Source organism: Camelina sativa, chromosome 14 (genome assembly GCF_030686135.1).
Source record: "Camelina sativa cultivar CO46 ecotype springtype chromosome 14, ASM3068613v1".
In the NCBI taxonomy this organism is placed as follows: Eukaryota; Viridiplantae; Streptophyta; class Magnoliopsida; order Brassicales; family Brassicaceae; genus Camelina; species Camelina sativa.
In genome coordinates, this window is record NC_141893.1 from 18,683,604 (window position 1) to 18,706,637 (window position 23,034).

The 23,034-nt window shown below is 35.3% G+C and overlaps 2 protein-coding genes across 2 annotated transcripts; one reads left to right on the top strand and one right to left on the bottom strand.

Annotated features, from left to right (window-relative positions):
• The first annotated feature begins 9,109 nt into the window (after positions 1-9,109).
• Positions 9,110-11,312, top strand: LOC104742074 (annexin D1). The gene is made up of 3 exons (XM_010463033.2): positions 9,110-9,407; positions 10,075-10,220; positions 10,303-11,312. Exons 1-3 carry the CDS (start codon positions 9,332-9,334, stop codon positions 11,032-11,034), a joined length of 954 nt encoding a protein of 317 aa, XP_010461335.1. The 5' UTR covers positions 9,110-9,331; the 3' UTR covers positions 11,035-11,312.
• Positions 11,274-14,266, bottom strand: LOC104742073 (pumilio homolog 9-like). Its single transcript, XM_010463032.2, has 5 exons — positions 12,993-14,266; positions 12,359-12,521; positions 12,017-12,180; positions 11,671-11,920; positions 11,274-11,594 (listed from the first exon to the last, which is right to left on the bottom strand). Exons 1-5 carry the CDS (start codon positions 14,039-14,041, stop codon positions 11,490-11,492), a joined length of 1,731 nt encoding a protein of 576 aa, XP_010461334.1. The 5' UTR covers positions 14,042-14,266; the 3' UTR covers positions 11,274-11,489.
• Positions 14,267-23,034: the final 8,768 nt, after the last annotated feature.

A 23,034-nucleotide genomic window follows, 5' to 3' on the forward strand; every position in this document is an offset into this window, starting at 1 on the left:
GCTGATGCAGGTTACTTATCGGATCCGCACAACTCTAGGTCTCAAACCGGCTATGTATTTACACATGATGGTACGACGATCTCGTGGCGTTCTATGAAGCAAAGTATTGTGGCCACTTCGTCTAACCATGCAGAAATCCTAGCAATTCATGAAGCCGGACGAGAAAGTGTATGGTTGAGGTCGATGACTCAACGTATCAGGGCGAATTGCGGTATGATCGAACACAAAGAGCCAACCGTAATCTATGAAGACAATACGGCATGTATCGCACAGCTCAAGGAAGGTTACATCAAGGGAGATCGGATGAAGCACATCCTACCAAAGTTCTTCTTCACACACGAACTACAAAAGGCCAGAGATGTTCGAGTGGTGCAAGTTCAATCATGCGACAACTCAGCCGATCTCTTCACCAAGTCTTTCCCAGCATCCACATTCAAGAGGCTCACGCACCAGATTGGTATGCGGAGGCTTAAGGACTTAGAGTGATGCTTGGAACAGGGGGAGTGATGTGTGATGTACTCTTTTTCCTTCACCATGGTTTTGTCCCACTGGGTTTTCCTGGTAAAGTTTTAATGAGGCAGCATCCCCAAGCACATTGCATTGATCCCTTAGCATCGGCACGGTTATGCCATCCAAGGGGGAGTGTTGTAAAACACTTGGAGTGGACTTCCATAACCGGCCCATTACTTATCCTATTGTGTAAGGCCCATGGCCGATGGCCCATGGCCGATGGCCCATGGCCGATGGTCCATCTCCTAATCGGTTTAAGTTTAGACTTTGTAATCATTATATATATGTAACCTCATTCGATTATCAATAATAAGAACAAGAGAATTCCTTCTTTCGATTCTCTAGTTTACAACACCTAAGTAAAAGAATGGTGATAGTAGGTGGTGAGGATGGTGTGGGTTTGGAGTAGTCTCGCGGTACACGAATGAACGGTCGCGGTCATCAGCAAATGGTGGGTATGGTACGTGGTACGCAGGACATGGTACATGGTACGTGGGACGTCGGACATGGTACACGGTACGTCGGAAATGGTACATGGTACATAGTACATAGTGCATAGTATATGGCATTGGCTAAGGTTGGTATGGCTGGTGGGGACTCTTGGCATCGATCACTCAAGGACGGTGATGATCTGTTGCTTTCAGCGTACATCGGTCACGGTGAACATGGCCGGTCAGTAGGTGGTACTTGCCACTAGTCATAGCGTGCATTGCCAATCCATAGTCCTTCTTCTTCCTTCTTTTTGGCTTTTCTATTTTCTATTTTTTTGTGTTTTTTTTTTTTTTATGAAAACCTGAGACTAAAATGCAAAAATATTAAAAGTAAAAGAAAATAAATCCTAAAAATAAAAACTTACTAGACATAGGTTGCCTCCCAAGAAGCGCTCTTGTTTAACGTCGTTGGCTCGACGGTGACGGCCAAGTTAGGCTTGAGAAAGGTCAGCTTCGGAAATCAATGCTCCTTCGGCTCCTTTGAGATCTTGATAGTCTGCTCCAGCTTCAATAACAAGTTGTCCTTTTGCAGAAGTTTCAAAAACTTTTGCATGAAGAAGAACTTCTTTAGTATGCTTTATCATCTCTTGAATCTGTTCCTTGCTCTCGCTACTTAGCTCAGGAGGAACTATGATCTTGATTTTGGAAATTTGAGGTGTCATAGAGGGTGCACATAAGCAGGTTGTCTTCCGCCAACTTGAGGAAGTGGTGGATTAGCGACGAGAGCAGGCTGGTGAGGAGGAACATCGAGGTTGTCTCCCACGCCTAGAGGATTAGCATCACGAGGAGCTTGTTGATGGTCTCGGCCAACTTCAGGGTCGAGTTGCGGATCAGCGGCTACAAGGTTGGGGTTACCACCTTGTGCAATAATTGGTTCTCCTTGCTCGTTGTGGGAAGGAGGTATCAACGGTTGGTCGAGGTTAAGGAGACCTTGGTCCTGGTTCCTTTCTTCGGCCATGAGTTGTTGTCTTCAAAGTTTCCTAATTTCACGTTCTAGTCGATCAATGTCTTGAATTGGAGATACGGTTCCGGAGGGTTGACTCCTAGTCATGCACTACAAAATCCAAAAACATAAACTAAAAGGGAAAATAGAGTTTATCAAAAAACAAGAAAATTAAAACTAAAATTGAAAAATTCAAAAGAAAAATTCAAAGTGTGTAGAATTTCACTCCAAATTCTTATCAAATTCAATGAGCAGCTAGTTACTCCCCGGCAACGGAGCCAAAAAGCTTTGATGTGTGTAGAATTTCACTCCAAATCTTTTACCTGAAAAGACTACACGACGACTGAAAGTGCATAGTTAATCAATTGTAGTATTTTAGGATCAATCCCACAAAGAGTAATAGCAAACACAAATTGAATTATAAGAGAAAGAACTATGTCTAGGACTAAAGAAGAGATTGGGGGTTTGGTTTTCCTAATAACTATTGCAAGAAAAAAAAAAGTAAATAAAAGCGATTTAAAACTATAAGACTAAGGCGTTGGACGTTTTGGGAGTCATCTCAGGGTTTTCATGGTTGTAAGCAATATTAAGTGTAAGATCTAACAAGTAAATACTAATTTTCGGTCTAGGTTCTCAACTATGAAACTCTAATGAACTAACAAGCTATTCTCATAGAATGAAAGTCTAAAGTCTTCACACTCCGTTATTCAACTTTCGCAGGCAACGACGCATGTCAACCAGCTAGTTAAACAAGTTCGATACATTCACCAAACTTCGCAACTCAACTTACGCAGGTTATGAGCAAGGTTTCGGTATAACACTAGTTCGGAGAAGTAGGATAACACGGTTAGCGCTCCCGTTCTCTAGATCAGTACTTGGTGATCAATCCAAGCATAAGCATTAAGATAAAGATGTCCCAAAAGAACTCTATAATAAAACCGAAAATAAGATCTAACAACCTAATTGAAGCGAACCATGAATTCCCCTTGAATCACCCCATAGAACCCAACAAATAAAACTACTCGCTCATGATGCAAAGAAACGACATTGATATTATAAAGTATAGCATCAAAAGTGAATCAATAAACAAAAAGGGGTTCAAAGAAAACTTCTCTATTTGTCACAAAAGTAACTTGATCCCAAAAGCAATGTAAGTATAAAAGAAATAAGGAAGAGTAGAGATTTGGTGTCTTTGGCAATGGCTTCTAAGAGGAGGTGAGAGGGGACGAGCTTCGACGGCGGTAGAGGAGTCTCTTGTCGTGTCTAGGTCGGCTGCTGGTGGCGTGGGTGAAGAACTTAGAGGCACAAAGGAAGCACACCTCAAAACCCTAGGTCTTAAGAGTATTTATAGGGTTTTGTTTAGGGTTAGGGTTTTGTAAGGGTAGAAACGTCTTCTCTTCTTAAGTTCAGGACAAGGGTCTGCGGTTGTGGTCGCTGTTCAGGCCTTGAATGAAAGCCCATCAGCTGGTTGCTTCTCTTTACGTCGGTCTATAACACGTCTCGGTAAATCGGGCATAACTTTCGGATGAATGAATGTATTGACTTGATTCCACATCGAGGAGAACGATGACTCTTCCAGCTTTACATAGAAACCAAGCATGATATATTTTGAGTTATGGAAGCTCTTCAAAGGTTTCCCGTACTGTAAAGCTCTGAAAATTTTCTAAAACGTATTTTCCTTGTCTTTTGGTCCAAATTGCTATAAAACCTGTAAAATCTTATTGAAACCTGAAATACCTGATAATAGACATTTTATACTTGAAATCTCATCAAACTCTTCCTAAATGCATATAAAAACTATAGCTAATATGAGTAAAATAATGATGTTATTAAACTACATTCGTGAGCGTGGAGAAAGCTCAGCTGGTGCAGTGGAAAGGATCTCTCTTGAGTGTCAACTCACATCTCTTCAAGAGCAGCTGGCTAATGTTCTGGAATTTATGAAGCAATATATGCCTGAAGGTGCCTCACACTCTTTCCCATCGACTCAACCAACTAATGGTACGGTGCATTAATGACCAATCCAACTCAAGCCAACAATAGGGACAACCGAGATGCCAATCCTGAAGATGCTGACATCCATCTCAGTCATCCCACAAATGTGCCTGATGAGACTCATGAGCCAGAAGACGATGACGGTGATGCATTTCAAGGTAGTGCCATCGTCTGATGAACACTAACTATCAGCTTTCTTTAACCCCTGCCCGTTTGTTTTAATACTTTGAGCAGAAACTTTTGGTTTATATCTCTGCTCTGTATTGTCGTCTAAAACTCTGCTGTCTATTTCGGTTTAAAACTCGGATCTGTAGTCTTTTGCTTAAAACTCTGCTCTGTAGTCTTTTGTCTGCTAGTACAACGTTGTATCACTTCCTGTTTGTACTTTTGTATCTTATTTGTACTTTTGTTTTCAATTTGGCACAACATATTTAACATTGCATCAGAAGGCAACGACTTCCATAATAAACTAACATTTCAAATAAGATACACATAACGGATCAAACAGATAGCTACGAGACGATTTCGTTGCAACTTTGTTACAATTCTATTTACAACATGTACCTAATTAGTTACCGTTTATATTGTAATCAATCGAAACTAATTTGTTACAATAACCCGTAGCTAAATGTTACAACATATCCGAAGCTAACTGTGAAAACTTTGCGACAAACTTCTTGTCCCAATTAGTAACAAGTTAATGACAACCACCCTTGAAGATTGTGGTGAGTATGTAGCCACAACATTTTTGTCACGTTTTGTAACCATTTGCTACTAATATAATTCGGGGTTTTCTGGTTTGGTTATTTATCCCAACTCTAGTTTTCTATATAATCGCAATCTTAAAAAAAAAAAAAAGTTATCATATAATTTGGTTGCCATAGGTTTCCATGGTCCTTAGAATAGTTTGTGTGATTCTCTATGGGACTAACGGACAGTCCAAATCTTTAAGAAATTTGTTTCGCTTTTTTATTGCTGGTTTTGAATGGTTAGTTCATACACTCCATACTAAACATTGCGTATTAATAATTAGGTATGTTAAACTTCATACTGGAGTATGGAACATTTTTTAAGCAGACAAAAGAATGCAGATAGATAATTATATTTTAGTATGGAATTATTGTTTACTCCAACTAACATGTATTTTATTGGTTTGGATTTGGTCCAGAGTTAATATGGAGTATATCAAATAAGTGTGCGAATGGTTGAAAAATAGCAGATCGGTCCAAATTTAGTCCAATCTGGAACGTACCAACCAACCATTCACCGTTGTTGTTGATACTCAATATCAATGGCGGACCCATTACCCGAGTCAATTTTGATTTTTTAAGCTATTTAAATATATTAAATATAAGATAAGAGACTATTAGATTTGGTATAGTGTGGAAGGATCAAACTTGAGTTTGGGTTTCATAATATTAAGGAATACCAACTTTGCCCTAAGAACTTCAGCATTTAATATGCAAAAAAAAACTTTATTTTAACATTTTAACTCCGTCAGTTGACCCTCCTAACTTTTACGTGGGTCCGCCATCATCAGTACATGAAAGCAGGGTCAATTGTAACACCTGTTTTCCGAAAAATAATGAAATATTGGAATTTATATTAGAATTGGGTGGAATCAGTTTAGTATCAGTTTAGATAAATTTTGGTTTAATTTGATTAAACCATGGAACCCTAGATTTTTCTATAACTCATGCCTCTCTACTCTCTTTTGGTGGCTGTGGTCGTTCCTGTAGAGAGAAAAAAGAGAGCTTGTGTGTAGAGAAAAGGTTTGAGGAAGGGGAGATTCGATTTTGGTATGTAAAGCAAGAGAGACAGAACTGTCAGGTTTTAGGGAAAATAGGTTTCGGCATAGCAAATTGTACCCAAAGATAATGAGTTTTGGTAGAGTTATCGATAAGCATTTTATCTGGATTCTCCTTTTTATGGATCTGGATTTGAGCAAATAATCGAGATTTTATCTGCAGTTTCGTGAGGTGTGTCGTCTCAGACGCGAACTGAGACCAGCAGGTATTGTAAGTGAGATCATGGGCTCGTCTATTATCCGATCGTCACGATATTTTGAGGGAAGCTTCTTGACCCCTAGGGATAGCTTTCCACCGGAGGGATTTGAACGTTAACGGTTGGTTTTTCGTTTTCGGTTTTCGTCTTTAAAACTGAAGTTTTCTGTTATGTCTATCAGTTTTGTTTCAAAGTCGTTTTGGTTGTGTAACTTGTTGTAGGATGTTGTAGGCTGTTTCAGATGCAAGGAGAGCCTCTATTCTGGTTGTAGTTATTTTTGTGAATCACTTTGATAAGGTAAGTGCATGACCATGAGCTTATCTAAGCGATTGGGTTGTATGACTTGTTTTGTGTGATGATGTGTAGGTGTGGTGAATGTGTTATTGGGTGTTATATTTAATGACTGGTTTGTTATGTTTTATTTGTGGTTGTGCTCTTAATTTGCTTGTGTGTATAGCTCGTAGATGGGAGGGTCGCTTCACTAGTTCTGGTAATAATTACGCATTTCATTGTGTTTGTGGTGTAGGTAATGTGTAGCATGGAATCATGGCGATGAGGAGGAGGATGATCTAGGGTCTTGATTGTTGTGTTGTGTTTATGTTATTTTGTTGTTGGAACCATATTAAAAGTATGCTAGGTTGCTGGTTTATATTGGTTTTAATTGATATAATAGTTATATTAAATTGGAGTTGGTTTGGTTTGCCTTCCGCTGTGCATGTTGATTTGTTGTTGGTTTAATGTTTGAGTTATAATTAAATATTATGAAGTATTTAATTATATTATTATTATTAAAGAAACGGGTCGGGTTGTTTCAAAGTATGTCGGTCAGGCTAATATGAATTTAAAAAAAAATTATGTAAATTGGAAAAAAAGAAAATATGTAGAGAATTTTTTTTTTCCAACTAAACATTAAACAAATTAAAAGATTACTCTAAGATTGGTTGCCCAGACATGAGAATAAGAGTTTACAAAACAAGTTTTAAAAATTAAAGATCTTGAAAATTGGGAAAGACAATCTGTCCTGACGTTGGACTCACGAGGGATCCTGGTCAAGGTAAAGGAAGGGAGAGAAGATCGGAGCAAGGAGAATTCTTCCAGTAGATTTGAGAAGGCCGGACAATCTTCGGGCAGCTGCACCATCACAATCAATTCTGCACAATCCATCTCAAATGTTTGATAGTCAATCATAACCACTAACAAGAATTCCATAGCCCACATCAGAGCATGTAACTCCGCGTGTAATGGGATTGGGCCACGCGTGACGGTAGAGAAATTGTTGTTAGCAAAACTAAGTAGGTCGATATAGTTGTTTCTCTCTAAAATATTGTATATAACTTTATAACATGGGTCCAAACACTTCTTAAATCAGTTCAAGAAACTATATCACACTAGTAGTCACTATATATTCTTGTCATTTAAACAAATATATACTTGGTTTACACATTGTATCTTTTTTCCACCAAAAAAGAATAGCTGAACTTTTCAGAATCTGATATTTTATTCGCTAAAATGTGTTGTATATTATTATATTAATATTTCTAATATGTGTAATACTACTGTCTATATGAGAGATTTTCTTATGCAAAGTAGGACTTTTAAGAAACAAATAATTTTCGTTTTCTATCTAATAAGTTCTAATGGACACCACGTTTGCATTTGATATAGGTTAGATTTATTTTTTCTTTTGTTTTATCAGCGCCGGTTAAATAATTTTACAATTTGTCAGGTACTAAATAATTTAAGATCTCCTCATGTCGAAACTAGTATAAACAATTTATAAGAAAAATCCGAAGGACTCACACTACAAACAAAACACCCCGTCACGTACTCACGTATAAAAACTTAAAACTGATTGGATCTTACATTTAACTTCTTAATATTACTCTATAACTACTTTGCACAAAAAAATATATCTATAGTTAATACAAAAGGTGAATATAATTGAAAACACGGAAAGCTCTTAAGGTAATATTAATATGATTTAAAATTAAATAATTAACATAACTCAAAAATGTTATCAATCATAAGTTGTATTTAAAAATTTACGTTTGAATTTTTGTTAGGTTCTAAATTTATGATTGACTTACAATAACTCAACTGGTAATAATTATTGACAAAATCCTAGAGATTGTTGGGTTGATTGGTTCTTAGGACGAGACCATTTTTAGGGATATACTGTTTCGTTCTACAACTATTTATTTATTCAAAAAATATATTATTAAATCTAAAGATATCAATCATAACATGTTTAGTTTTGTGTCTAAAGCTATATAAGGTTTCGTTCCAGAATTATTTATTTATTCAAAAAATATATTGTTAAATCAAAAGATAACACTCATAAGTTAAGAGGTAGTAATTTGAATTACTATTTTAAAAAACTTAGTTATTTTTTTTGAATTTGAATAGTAAAAAATGCTTTATTTCTCTTATATTTTTTGATAATAATTAAAAATGCCCAACAAAAAAATTTAAAAAATAATTATTTACATTTTTTTTGAGTTTTGTCAAATTTATTGTCTTTCATTTTTATTTGATATGAAACAGAAATATAAGCATAGACTTAAAAATAATAAGATTGTAAATATTATAGTTAATGTTTTTAATATACTATGTTACAAAAAAATTAACAAAATTTGTGATATAATACTATTAATTATTTATAATTTTATTAAATTTATGATTATTATTACATTTAAATTAAATTTACTTAATAAGACATATTGCAATATCTACAACATAAATGTTATTTGTCGGTCGTTTTTATAATATTAGTATATCATAATTCTATAGCAAACTCACTATATCAATTTATACCATATAATGTTTTTTGGCAAATTAATTATAACAACTCAATTATATGATAATACGTGTTTATCATATATCAGAGTCAGTGGGAACGGATAACTCAGACCACATATCATAGTTCACACACATACAAAATGATTTTAAAAAACATAAAAAAAAAAACATAGAGAGTGAGCACAACAAACGCTGATCTAGTACTTTGTAATGTCTTAATAAAATAAAAAAAGGATTAGAAAACTTAAATATAAACGCGTATAAATCTTGTGACAACCAATCAAACCGTTAAAGTGGAGATTACGATTGTTTTCGGTGAAATCATGACCTGCGAATAAAGCTAAGCAGATGCGAATTGAAAAAAAAAACAAAACAAAAAGATAGTAATTCATAAAGTGTAATATGGAACACGTGGCAGATCAAATAAATAATTGCTCAAGGATATTTTGGTATATGCGGACAGGCCACGTCGTGTCCTAAAACCTCTTAGCCTTCCTTTCTCCTTTATAAGTCAATCTTGCGTCGGCTTCGACTCTCAACATATACCACTGAGTGGAGAAGAAACAAAGAACTTGCAAAGAAGAAAAAAATGGCGACTCTTAAGGTTTCTGATTCTGTTCCTGCTCCATCTGAAGATGCTGAGCAATTGAGAACTGCTTTTGAAGGTATAGTTTTATGCTTCTTCTTGTTCTCTGTTTTTGTTGATCTTGTTTATCTTCTTATGTACCTTATCATCAGTATCTGTTGTTTTTGGTTTGGTCGATGATTGTATGATCATTCGTTTAGATGGTTTTTGATTTGGATCGAACTTGGTTTTGGTCCGATCCTATTATGGACGTTGTGTCGGTAGTGTTTTATTATATGATCATTCTGTTTTGATGATGGTATTGATGTTGTAGATCGAGCTTGTTCTTTCATGGATCGGATCAGTCCCCAGTGATCTCGTTTCTTTGTTGGATCTAGAATATTCTTTGGTTCTTGTTGGATCTAGAATAATCTAGAATAATCTTTTGATCCTTTTTTCTTTTTTTTTGTTCTGATCAGTGTGTAATGGACTTTTGGTTGTATGATCATGTTGATACTGACAATGCTAACATTCACACGACATCTTGATTGGTTATTTTGATTCTCAAACTCAAACTCACAGATCTGTCTTCTTATTCTAGATCTGAAATGTTGTATTGATGTGATGATTTGTTTGAAGTCCAAGATCTTGATTGAGATTATACTTTGATCTTGATTGTTGTCATGGATCTGCAGTGTGTGGCTTTCTTGGATCTGCCATTTGACTTTGATGCTTATATAAAGTGAATCTTATTCGTGTTTTTTCAGGATGGGGTACCAACGAGGATTTGATCATATCAATCTTGGGTCACAGAAGTGCTGAACAGAGGAAACAGATCAGGCAATCATACCATGAAACCTACGGCGAAGACCTTCTCAAGACCCTTGACAAGGAACTCTCAAACGACTTCGAGGTACGATTTCAGACTTTTAAGTATTGGATTTTTAAATCTGTGTTAAGTCATTGTATCCTAATTGGTTTTGGCCATGGAACAGAGGGCTATCTTGTTGTGGACTCTTGAACCCGCTGAGCGCGATGCCTTATTGACTAATGAAGCCACCAAAAGATGGACTTCAAGCAACCAAGTGCTTATGGAAGTAGCTTGCACAAGGACCTCAACGCAGCTGCTTCACGCTAGGCAAGCTTACCATGCTCGCTACAAGAAGTCCCTTGAAGAGGACGTTGCTCACCACACTACCGGTGACTTCAGGAAGCTTTTGGTTCCTCTTGTTACCTCATACAGGTACGAAGGGGATGAAGTGAACATGACATTGGCAAAGCAAGAGGCTAAGCTGATCCATGAGAAAATCAAGGACAAGCACTACACCGATGAGGATGTCATTAGAATCTTGTCCACAAGGAGCAAAGCCCAGATCAATGCTACTTTCAATCGCTACCAAGATGATCATGGCGAGGAAATCCTCAAGAGCCTTGAGGAAGGAGATGATGATGACAAGTTCCTTTCACTGTTGAGGTCTACGATTCAGTGCTTGACAAGACCAGAGCTTTACTTTGTGGATGTGCTTCGTTCAGCAATCAACAAAACTGGAACCGACGAAGGAGCTCTCACTAGAATTGTGACCACAAGAGCTGAGATTGACTTGAAGGTCATAGGAGAGGAGTACCAGCGCAGGAACAGCATTCCTTTGGAGAAAGCCATCACCAAAGACACTCGTGGTGATTACGAGAAGATGCTTGTCGCACTTCTTGGTGAAGATGATGCTTAATCAATAAATCCTCCACAGAGAAACAAAAGCTGCTGCTCTAGCTTCTGTTTTCTATTCTCTACATCTCTCTCTCTCTCTCTCTCTCTCTCTCTCTCTCTCTCTCTCTTTCTCTCTCTCTCTATTTCTCTTTGATGAGTTTAAAATCTTTTGATTCTGTTCTTCCAAAACCTTGGTTGTTGTTTCTGTTGTGTGTTTTTGAGTTCCCAAATAATGCAAAAGAGAGACAGAGAGAACCAGTGTGGTCTCTTTAAGTTATATATATAATTAAAGATTAAAGAGTACATGGCCTAAAACACAGACTAACAAGTAGTTCTGGTTTGACAAAAGTTGTTGTCACTACAAAAAGGGAGACCAACAACAAAAACATTAAGGGCAGGGCAGTGTTATCTCTATAGCCCTATATGATCTTGAAACACAAAAGAAGGACAACAACAGCTTTTAGTTACTAATTAAGGTCACTTCTTCAAGATAGTCTTGGAGAAAATCTTCTTGCAGTAAGGGCTCGACCGTAGTTTCCCGAATCTGTAAACCTTCTCCAACAGTTTAGCACGAACAGCTCCCTACGTTAACCCCAAAAGCCATGTCATCAAGTTCTGTTTTTGAAAGCTTATAAAAGATTCATCTATTTGGACTTACTTTGGTTACAGAGAGTGCGGTTTGGATCACATAGTTCGCATAAGGATCCTGCAGAAGATATTCAAAATCTGGACTAGAGAGGAGCTCGCGGACAATCTCAGAACGACTCTCTGGATACTCCCTTAGACACTTCTCAATCACATGGCTACTAAACTTCTGAGTCGCTAGCTCGGCGTAGTGATTTCTAAACTGAACTAGCAACTTCACTGCAGAAAATTTTTGCTCTATTAAGAACTGCACCACATAGTTCCTGCAAAAATTTATTAACCATAAGGAAAGCTTTTCAAACTATACAGTGGAGATATAAGAAATAATATTTAGAGTCTACAGTGGAGATAATGTTTACCCAAAAGGATCCTGTGAAAGGCGAAGTGCGTTTCTTGATATCTCAGCAACGAGTCTCTCATGTTGCGGTCCAACAGAGTTTGCAACGCAGCATTGCAGAACACAGCATCCGTGGCGATGAACTGCAATCTCAGCACAGTGCTTTGTAGCAGCTTCTAACACAAACTGACACCAAAATCACATCATTCATAAGAGCTTAAGTAAGAATCAAATGATAAATATTAATATCTGACAACAATTCAGCACATGACTTTCGTAGCTGCTTCCAACTCAAACCAACACCCAATTTCACAACGTTCATCAAAGCTTAAGTACGAAACAAAAGATGTGACATAAATTCAACCTTGTTGTCATTAGGGCCAAGGGACTGAAGGCAGCTTTGAATCACATGGTTGCCATTCAAATATTTAACAAGAGCGAGAAAGCTTGGTTTGAGACCTGACTTGACCAATGCCATCTGATGTTTTGTTCTCACTGTTTCAATCATCTTCTGTACAACTCTTGTCCTGTTTTTTAATTCATAAACCCATTAGCCACAAATGAGAATTCAAAAACGTATAGCAAATTTCTAAGCTTTGGCCAAAAAGTTTTCATCTTTTGAAATCAGAAGTATATAAGCGGATTTATAGGGTTTTGTCCAATGGTCTCAGCTTTATTTTTTTTTCTTCCCATAAAGCTTGCAGTTTTTGGTTTGTCCAAAAACAGCAAAAAGTAAAAACCAAAATTCATACTTCTCCACCAAATAGTGCCTTCTTTTAATGATAGCGATGGCTAAACCTTATACCAAACTATGAAGAGATATCAAATATTTCCATAAACAGAAAATGTCTTCATCTTTCTCAAAAAAAACAAGAAAGATTTCATCTTAATTCTCAAAAGATGAAATGTCTCCATCTCTATTGAACTCGTTGACTAAAAATTAATGAATCAAGGATTTTTAAAATTTTACTAAAGTTGATAGAAAGAGAAGAGCTTACCCATAAGCGTTGAGGCAGATTTTGATAAGCTCCCTTGGTTTTGATGTCAGCACACTAACAATCAACGTTCTCTGTTCCTCATCACAGGCATCTATAAGCTTCTGGACAATGTAGTTCCCAAAAGGATCCATGGAGAGTTCAACGACATGGTCAATAATCTCAAGGAATATAACATTAGTCTCAAGAAACGTTCCTTCATCAACTAATTTCTGCAATACTCGACAACCAGTCTGATCTTTGGCCATTAAGATCACAGATCCGTACACATCAACCACGGAGACGAGACTCAGAGGCAAAGGCAAATCAATACTGCTCTTTGGACTCATCCTATCATAAGAGCCTTGACCGATCAGAGTATCCTCTGGATACCTTCTCATCAGATGAGAACTATCTTCTGGATAATAAGCTCCAGAACCTTCCATGGCGGCTAGGGTTTGAGAAGCCCTAAATCCCTCAAACATCAACGAACCCTTGAAAGCACCGTTGTTGCCTCTGAGACGAGGAGAACGCTTTATGGGTTGATGGATATGGTCGAAGAGGAAATCTCTGTGAGTCTTAGAAGCCATCGTCTCTTCATACCCATTTGGGTTAAAGGAACCTTGAAAGCCAAGCAATCTAAGCTCTTCCGGAGAAGAAGCTCCATGAAAGTTGTTGTTTTGCAGACGAACAGAGGAAAAGTTGCGAAACCCATCATGATGAATCTGAGAAGCAGCTCCTCCAGTCAGATCCTCCTGCTCAAACCCAGAAGACCCATGAAGAGTTCTAGCTCTAGGCCCAAAATCACCCGGGTCGACCCGGAAAGGTTCTTCTTCAGGTTTGGTCCAGATGCTCATGTCACAAGAGATACCCATTTTGTTAAGCTTTCTACACAAATCCAGAGCATCACCAGTTTTGTTGTTGTAACACTGATTCTTCAGAAACGGGTTTGTGTCTGGACTCTTTGTAAGAAACCCATCAGAACCAAAATCAGGAGGAGGAAGAGGAAGAGCTCGTCCCAAGTTAAAATCTCCTTGAAACCCTCCAAAACGCGTGAATCTTTCTCCAAACATCAGATCAGAAACAGAGTAAAAGTGTGTAGAAACGAAGAGAGAAGAGGAGAGAGAAAAGAGAGAGAGAGTAAAGCCAAGGAAACAATACGGAGAGAGAGAGGTTTTGGTTGGTGATATATAACAGGAAATGGTTTTGTGGGGAGAGAGAATGTTGTGTGGTGAGTGTACGTACGGAGGGAGAGGCAGAGGTCTTCACGTCCAAGGCTGAGTTTGTCTCCTTTTGTCGTTTTTTCGCCATTAATATGCAACAGAGCCTCAAAACTTCACTACTTTTTGCAGCCTGCCTAGGATTTCTTATGAATTTACAATTTTGTCCCTTTTCTTTATTTTGATTGTAAATTCCACATCAAAACGAATGAATTTACAGTCAGCATTCAACTTTAACCCCAGTTGCTACCCTCCTTATTCAAAATTAACTTAATCATCTCGCTGAATGTGTTGTTAAAAATTTATTTTTTACTATTTAGTACTTGCAGTTCATCGTTTTGATGAGTCATAATACTTCTAATGAGGTCATTTCTCTCACATTGAAATTGATTTGATCTTACATCAAATTGATCATCAACATCGAAAAGAGCTTAGTCGGGAACATTGAAACTTTTGTTTACTTTGATTGTTAATTGAGAGAACCAGTGTCAGTGTGTGATCAAAGTTTTTTATATATAAAGAGCATATTAGCCTAAAACACAGACTAACACGTCACTGTTCTGGTTTGACAGAAGTTGTTGTTAAAAGGGAACCAACAACAAAAACAAAAAGGGCAATGTCCTATCCGATCTTTAAATACAAAATAACAACAATAATTTTTTTGGTTACTAATCAAAGTCACTTCTTTATAAGATACTCTGTTTTGCTGCATGCTAACAAAAATTTGAAAGCTTTGCAATTTTGTTCCTTTTTTGTTTTTTTGTTATTTTGGTCCTGTTTTTTGTTCTCTTATTTGTTCCAAATACAACAACTAAATAAATTTCATAAATTAAACAATAATAAACAGTGTTGCAAATATAACCGAAATACTGTAGACTCTAATCATCTTTTTCAACATATATCAATTGTTGTTATTCTCTTTATTTATTTATATCACTCTCAAAATAACATTTCACTGTAAAGTTGGATAATTTCTCTCAAAAATATTGAAAGAAAAGATGAACTTGTATAGAAACGAGCAATATTTAAATCAGATTATATTGAGAAAAGAAAAAAAAGTTGAATCAACTTAAACATTTCTATAAAGAGCAATGAAATAGAGATAACGTTTAAATCAGATTATATTGAAAGTTGAAAATGTGATATGACTCTTAAATTTCTCTCTATTATACTGACTTTAAAAGGAAAAAAATGATGCTCATTTACGTCACTTTTCGACGTTTGCCATAACTTTTTTTTCGTCATTGATAAACTTTAAGGTAAAATACAAAGGCCGACAAAAAAATCAATCTTTCCGGAAACTTAAATCGATGAGTACAAGAACACTTTTGAAGGCTAAAACCAAACAAGTTAAATTAAGGAGAAAAAACCCAGACGGATAAATTACACAACATCCAAACGATTACTTACCGGAACAGATTCCAGGGATCCATTAACAAACCGTTTGCCATAACTAAAATGCAACTATTTTGGAATATTTTTTAGCTTCATTAGGCATAAAATGGCATAAACTTAAAATATTGTAATCCTGATGGATATTTTTCATGTACAAAATCCTTTTAATCCATAAAAAAAATTTCCTTTTCGTCATCTAATTTGCTGTGTCATTTTAAAAAAAGTTTTATCCTGATATTAGAACAAGTTTTATAATGACACAGTTAATTAGAAGACGAAAATGATTTCTTTTTTATCAGAATGAATCGTACCAGTACCACAGTTCTTTACAAAAATAACTAAACCAAGAGGTCCAAGACTAAACCTACCAACAATACCAATGTAGCTTAACCGAGATATATAGACTCTGTCATAGTCATGTTTGGGTTTTTCATTTGATTTTTTTTATGTGAAAATAAACTAGTTTCACACAAATTTGGCAATTAATTGCTAGATTAACACTACATCCTATACAATAACTAGAATGACACAATTTTTAGGTAAAAAGACTAAAAATCCAGATTTTTTTTCTAAACTTTTTTTTTTAAAACGAAAATACATTATAGCATTTAATATTTTTGATTTAAAAATATAATTAATGAAAAATATAAAATGATTAAAAAATATGATGTTTATTTTTTTGATATAATTTTTAAAAATAAAGTATGATTTAAAATATAATGTATAAAAATAATATTCAAAAAAATGTTTATAAAAATATTATGTATAAAAATATGATTTAAAAATATGAAGTTTAAGATATATAGTTTAAATAAGTTTTATTTAAAATATAATGTATGAAATTATAACTAAAAAATAATGTATATAAGAAGTATTACAATAAGATTTATGAGAATATAATATAATATAGAAAAATATAATTTTAAAATATGATGTTAATTTTTTAAATATGATTTAGGAAAATTAAAATGTATAAAATATGCTTTAAATATATGATTTTAAAAATATGATTTATAAAAAATATAATTAATAAAAATATGACTGAAAAATATAGCTTAAAACAAATATGTTGTCACTATATTTACATTTTACATCTAATAAATTTGTTATCAAACACCAGATTTTTGGAAGCAAATAAAAAAACTGTCATAGCGTAAAAAAACCTGCCATAACATATGGTATTCCCATAGGGCATTTTAGCAATTTTTTAAAAATGTTATAAATCTGTTATCAAACGACAGTTTTTTGGTTAAATTAAAAAATCTGTTGTAACTTAAAACAAATCTGTTATCACTAGAGGTCAACCTAGTAATTATTTTTCTGTAAAAAAATCTGTCATGTTACGACAAACTTTTAATCAAGAAAATAAATCTGAAATAACTGTGGAAAATAAATCTGCCAGACATTTTACAAATCTGCCATATATTGTGAAAATCTGTGATGTCTTTATAAATAAGTCTGTCATTAAAAATAAATCTGTCATCAATTATAAATTTGTCATAAGTGTAGCTAAAAAAATCTGTCATCCAAAATAAATCTGTCATACAAAAATAAATCGGTTGTGCCAAGACAAATCTGTCATACACAAATAAATCTGTCATAACTAGTCCAACAGACTTTTGAAAATATTTAGATTTTATTAAAAAAAATTCTGTGAGGGTAAATTTGACTTTATTTTGTTCCTCATAAAGCAAAAAGGGTATTTTAGGCAAAAAATAACTCATCTAACCCTCATATTTTATGAGTTAATTTAGTAATTAAACTCTTAATTTGGGTCAATCTAGTTTTTCTCCATTTTTTTATTGGTGCTTAAAATTTATACCAAAAAATAAGTTTTTAGTATGACCCACTCTCTTACGCCACTCTTACGTCAACTAATAGTGAGATTTGTGCATATAGATATAGATTGAAGAATCAATTAAAATTTTTGTTTTTTTTCTAAACTAACACATCAAGAATTAAAGAACTGAGGAAGTATAAGTTAAAAAGGTTAGTCATGTTTGGGTTTTTAATTTGATCAATCTATATATTTAAAGAAAATTAGAGATCATGCTGAGTATTGGAAAAAATATGTAGTATTGGAAAAAATATGTTTAAATCATACTGAGAGTTGAAAAGTTGATTCAACTTTTTTTTGTTTCTCAAAATGATGATTTTGAAAAGACCTTTGATTTACGTTTTCACTATTTTTCTAGCCATAAATGAAAAACAATTGTTCATGATGTTTTGAGCTTGTTATAAGTCATAAAATGAAGTGAACTTAATAGACTTCATTTCCAATAAATATTTTTTCATTTAATTTTTCTACGATCATCTTCTTGACTAGTCTTCATGTTTCTAAGGTCCTGATTCCATTAATATCATATCAATAATGTAGAGAAAGAGGGAGAATCAGCTTTTAAGTTCTGTTTTGCAAAGAGTTTCATTTTACTATTTTTCAGGCAAATTAAAATAAATTTTTTTATTTTTATTCCTTATAAATACACACTACATAATACTTTTTGAAATAGTAGAGATAAAAAAAGATTAGAAATTTAGTCTTAAAAACTGTATTGAAAATATAAAAACAACACTCTTTTTGATACAACATTAAAATCATAAAACAACATTGTTTATGAAATAGTTCTTTACAAAATTGAGAAAGTACTAGATTATAAAGAATAATGGCCTAAAGCACATACTAAGACGTAGTGTTCTGGTTTGACAAAAGTTGTTAGTCATGCACTACGAAAGGAGAGACGACAACAAAATATATAACAACAACAACAGCTTTTTCTGTTACTAATCAAAGTCACTTCTTGAAGATGTTTTTAGAGAATTGATCTTCATATATTTTACCCTATTTTCTCTTAATATATTCACATCTTTTGTATCTTTTGCTATCCATTTTGACCATTATTGCATAGCTTTAGGACTGTTCTTGCATTAGAGTTTAGTTGCATTGCATTTGCATCATTTCATGCATAAACAGGTGATTTTGGAGCTTAAGGAGCATAGAAGCTGAAACTGACTCTTTTTGTAGGTGGTGGTGAATGATGTATGGAATGATGACTTATGAATGAATGGATGTCAGGGTGTTTCAATTCCCCTTATGCAATTGTAGTATAAGAGATGTCAATCCAATCTGAGTGTTTGTGAACAATCAAGATGTGCATATGAGTCTAAGTCAAGCCAGATGTAAAGGTTGTTTATCACTAACAATCCTATGATGAAATGGAAAGTGCAGAAAGTAAAACTACAAGAACTAGGAGCTAAATAAAAAATGGAACAGAGTGATTATGACAAACAGAAATAGAAACTTTGGAAATGCAAGTATTGAACTAATGCAAGGTAAGTAATGTACAGGATACTAAATGAATGCAACAGAAATGCAACTAGGGTGAAACAGGACAAACACAAATCATAGACAAGTTCTGGATTGGAACTCGAGCAAGCACTCGATCGAGTGCTGATCGAGTGCAGGGTCGAGCTGGACAAATACGCAAAACAGAGCAACACAAGAAAAACAGAGCAATACCAAAACAAATCAAACAACGATCAAACAACAGGATTTAAGCTAAGAAATCAATAAACAAGGAAGGTCTTGAGGAGGGATTCATGGGCTGGACTATGGTTGAGGTCATCTAACTTGGTCAACAAATCTCAAACAACTTGAGCTAATCTCTAGACATATATTTCTAAGACATGTTTAATCCACTCTCATGGCAAGAAACAATCAAACTCATGCATCTCTAGACTTGTTCTCACAAAGTAAAGAATCTACACAAGCAGGCATTAAGCAATATGTCAAAAAAATCAAACAAGACTTCTAATCTCTTAGCAAGCCTAATGATAGTCTCTAGATCTAGCCTTATCTATGCTCCTTAGACATTGGTGTGATGCTAAGAGGCTTGAAATCAGATCCTACCCTCTCAGATATAGGATCAGCATTAAGAACATCTAGCCTAGAAGAGATCTACAACAATCAAGCTTGACCAAATCAAACAAACCTCAAACACAATCCAGCCTAACCCATCCTCAAGATCCTAAGCAACTACTCACAAGCATACATGATGAACATCAAAATCATAAACCCAGAAAATACTGAAACTTGCATCATTAGAAAGATACATCAAAGATCTACAATATTGAAGAAAGAACCAAACTCAAATTCTCAATATTAAGAAAGTTATGAAACCAACAATATTGAAGAATTTAGTCTTTTTCTCTTTTTTAAAAGAAGTACAAGATCTAAGAAAATAAAAATGCAAAAGGAATAATTCTAAAAAAGGTAAAAACTAGGTTTTAGACTCTCTAAAAAGCTGGGGCCTCTTGGTGGCTGCAGGTACAAGCCCTTATATAGAAAATGTAGTGGAAGCCTTAAAAACACTAGAAGACAAAATAGCCAGGCGGCTCGACCAACTCGACCTGGTGCTCGGTCGAGTGACCGGTCGAGTTGGCTCCTCTTGTGCTCCTCCCACTCGGTCGAGTCCCTCTCAGCACACGGTCGAGTGTCTGGTCGAGTGGGCAGTCGAGTTGGACTCCGGACCTTGGTTCTTCAGCCTTAGCTCTCTTGCTTTCTCCTCATGATTGCTTCACTTCTCCTCAGCATTGCTTCCATGCTCCTTAAGCTCCAAAATCACCTGTTTATGCATGAAAAGATGCAAATGCAATGCAACTAAACTCTAATGCAAGAACAGTCCTAAAGCTATGCAATAATGGTCAAAATGGATAGCAAAAGATGCAAAAGATGTGAATATATTAAGGGAAAACAGGGTAAGATATATGAACATCAACACCCCCAAACTTAGTCTTTGCTTGCCCTCAAGCAAATGAACAAGACATAAGAAGGTAGGTGAGGTTTGAAAGTGGGATCTCAGCTCCTAAAGCTTGCAAATAGACCATCTAGAATCAATGTCCAAGTTACTAGTACTATGATGCAAGTTGAATGAGCTGTACTTAAAGATTTTAGACAAGCATATCACAACCTTTACTGATTTGAGCCTTAGATGTCCACATGCATTCAAATCAACCATTTCCTTTAACATTCATTAATCAAGAACATGAATCAATTATATGCAATGCTTAAACTCATTTGGCTTGGCAGTAAAAGGTTTAGAGACAATGATGGTCTCTCTTTAGAGTGGGGTTTATCAATATCAAGGTTCTCTCATAAAAAATGGATTGAGCTTTAGAAGAATGCTAAAGGTAAGAACACTTAGACACATACAAGAACAAAACCTTGTCTACCCAAAGGCACCCACAGTGTTTATCCTATCAATCTAAACCCAATTGATCCTAGTGCTACCCTTTAACTTCTTCTCTTCTCTTTCACCCTTTTCTCTTTTGATTTTAAAGTCTTAGGAGAGGTTTCTTATTTGATATTTCTAGTGGAATGGGAGATTCTTACTTATTTGCTATGGTTTTCTTTTCTTCTTATTCTTAAGGCATAAAAGCATTTTGCTAAACTCTTCTTTTTCTTTCTTTATTTTCTTTGACTGAAACCATCTTTAAACAATATCATACTTCCCATTCTTTCACTAGACTTTGATTTTACTTAAAAACATTCCCCTCCTAAAGACTCTAACCTTTTCTTTCTCTTATCCTCTTTTCTTTTCTTTCTTTTTCAAACAACCAAATCCCAAACCCAACAATGAAATCACCTAGTCCTATCTAGTTTGGAAAATGCAAACTAGAACTACACAAGGCATCATTCTTGTCAGTTCAAACCTAACACTTTCTACCAAGCTCAATCCCAAAAAGGCCTTACACACTTAAGAATAAACATGGCTTGAAAGAAGGGTTGGTTAAGGGTATTGGAAACTGATTTTAATGATTCAATCAGCTACTTGGATCAACAAGAGTGGTAAAAAGGAGAAAGATGATCCAAATATGTATATGGTATCCATGAGTTTAAAGCAATGCACACATTGATATTTAACAGTCAATATTAAGTTCTTATAAGTAGGAAATGGCATCAAATCACAACATGCTTCAATTTAGACCAAATGCAATGCAGGAATTCAAGGCTTGGTTCAATCTTATGCTTCTAACCACTCAACTAGCATCAAAGTACTATTAACTTGGGCATTGATCCTAGTTTAGTGAATTAAACAAGCTAACAAGGCAAAAACTCATCATAGATCCCTAATGCAAATATTATACAATCCTACATGAAACATGCTAAACAAGATGCTATTATGCAATGCAAACTACATGAACACTCTTTTTTTTATAAAGAATTTTGCAAAAAATTTCAAATTTTTAGGGTTTTTCTATGCCTTAGATGCTATGCAAGTATTAACATGATGATGCTAAAAATTTGAAATAAGAAAACAAAACACAACATCAAATGCTATCTCAAACCCTCCCCCAAACTTAAATCACACAGTCCTCTGTCAGAAAGAAATTTGTAAGAGGATTGAAGATTAAACACAAAACACAACATCAAATGCAATGGTATTTACAAGGGAAGGTGATAGTGGTACCTCAAGGATTGGAGAAGAAACTGTCCACATCCTCTTGCATGCTGTCAAAAGTGTAGTTGGGGTCTTGTTGATAATTTGGAGGTGGAGATTGGGGCAGCTCGACGATGGGAATCGACCGGGACTCGGTCGAGTACGTGCTCGAGTGGGGGGGGGGGGGTCGAGCTGGACCGCGAGTGTCCTTTTCTTCTTTCAATTAAACTCCCTTGCTTCCCTGACCATGAAAACACCAAAACAAATATCAAAATAACAGAATTCTAATCATTATGTACAGGGATACCTTAGGGACTTCCTCCCTAGTGACCTTGTTTAAAGTCACTAAGCTTGACCCTTGATGCCTTTTTAGGCTTGAGGAGCATCCTGGAGAAGCATTGTGCACTTCTCATGTGTTTCCTTTTCTCCCAAATACTTCTTAACTCTCTGACCATTGACTGTGAACTCACTATTATCCTTGTTGAGAAGTGTGACAGCCCCAAATGGTAGGATCTCCTTTATCTCAAAAGAGCCTCCCCATCTACTTTTCAACTTCCCAGGGAATAACTTGAGTCTTGAATTGTAAATCAAAGCTTGGTCTCCAGCCTGTAGGGCTTTGATGAGAATCTTCTTATCATGGAAGGCTTTAGTTCTTTCCTTGTAGATTTTGGAGTTTTCATAAGCTTCCAATCTGATTTTCTCAAGCTCATGCAATTCAAGGCTTCTCTTAGCTTGTGCTATCTCTAGATCCAAGTTCAAAAGTTTGATTGCCCATAGGGCTTTGTACTCAACTTCAACTGGGAGATGGCAAGACTTGCCATAGACCAGTTGGAATGGGGTTCTTCATATAGGTGTCTTGAAAGCTGTTCTATAGGCCCAAAGTGTTTCATCAAGTTTACTAGACCAATCCTTTTTTGGTTCTCCTACTATTCTTGATAGAATGACCTTGATTTGTTTGTTTGACACTTCAACTTGTCCACTTGTTTGGGGGTGGTAGGCTGTAGACACCTTGTG

Excerpts from the sequence above, each read along its gene's own strand:
- LOC104742074 (XM_010463033.2), top strand. The coding sequence starts at position 9,332 with ATGGCGACTCTTAAGGTTTCTGATTCTGTTCCTGCTCCATCTGAAGAT. Across the intron at positions 9,408-10,074 it reads ATTGAGAACTGCTTTTGAAG|GATGGGGTACCAACGAGGAT; the intron begins GTATAGTTTTAT and ends GTGTTTTTTCAG. Across the intron at positions 10,221-10,302 it reads AACTCTCAAACGACTTCGAG|AGGGCTATCTTGTTGTGGAC; the intron begins GTACGATTTCAG and ends GCCATGGAACAG.
- LOC104742073 (XM_010463032.2), bottom strand. The coding sequence starts at position 14,041 with ATGTTTGGAGAAAGATTCACGCGTTTTGGAGGGTTTCAAGGAGATTTT. Across the intron at positions 12,181-12,358 it reads TTGGCCCTAATGACAACAAG|TTTGTGTTAGAAGCTGCTAC; the intron begins GTTGAATTTATG and ends TTTTGGTGTCAG. Across the intron at positions 11,595-11,670 it reads CCGCACTCTCTGTAACCAAA|GGAGCTGTTCGTGCTAAACT; the intron begins GTAAGTCCAAAT and ends GGGTTAACGTAG.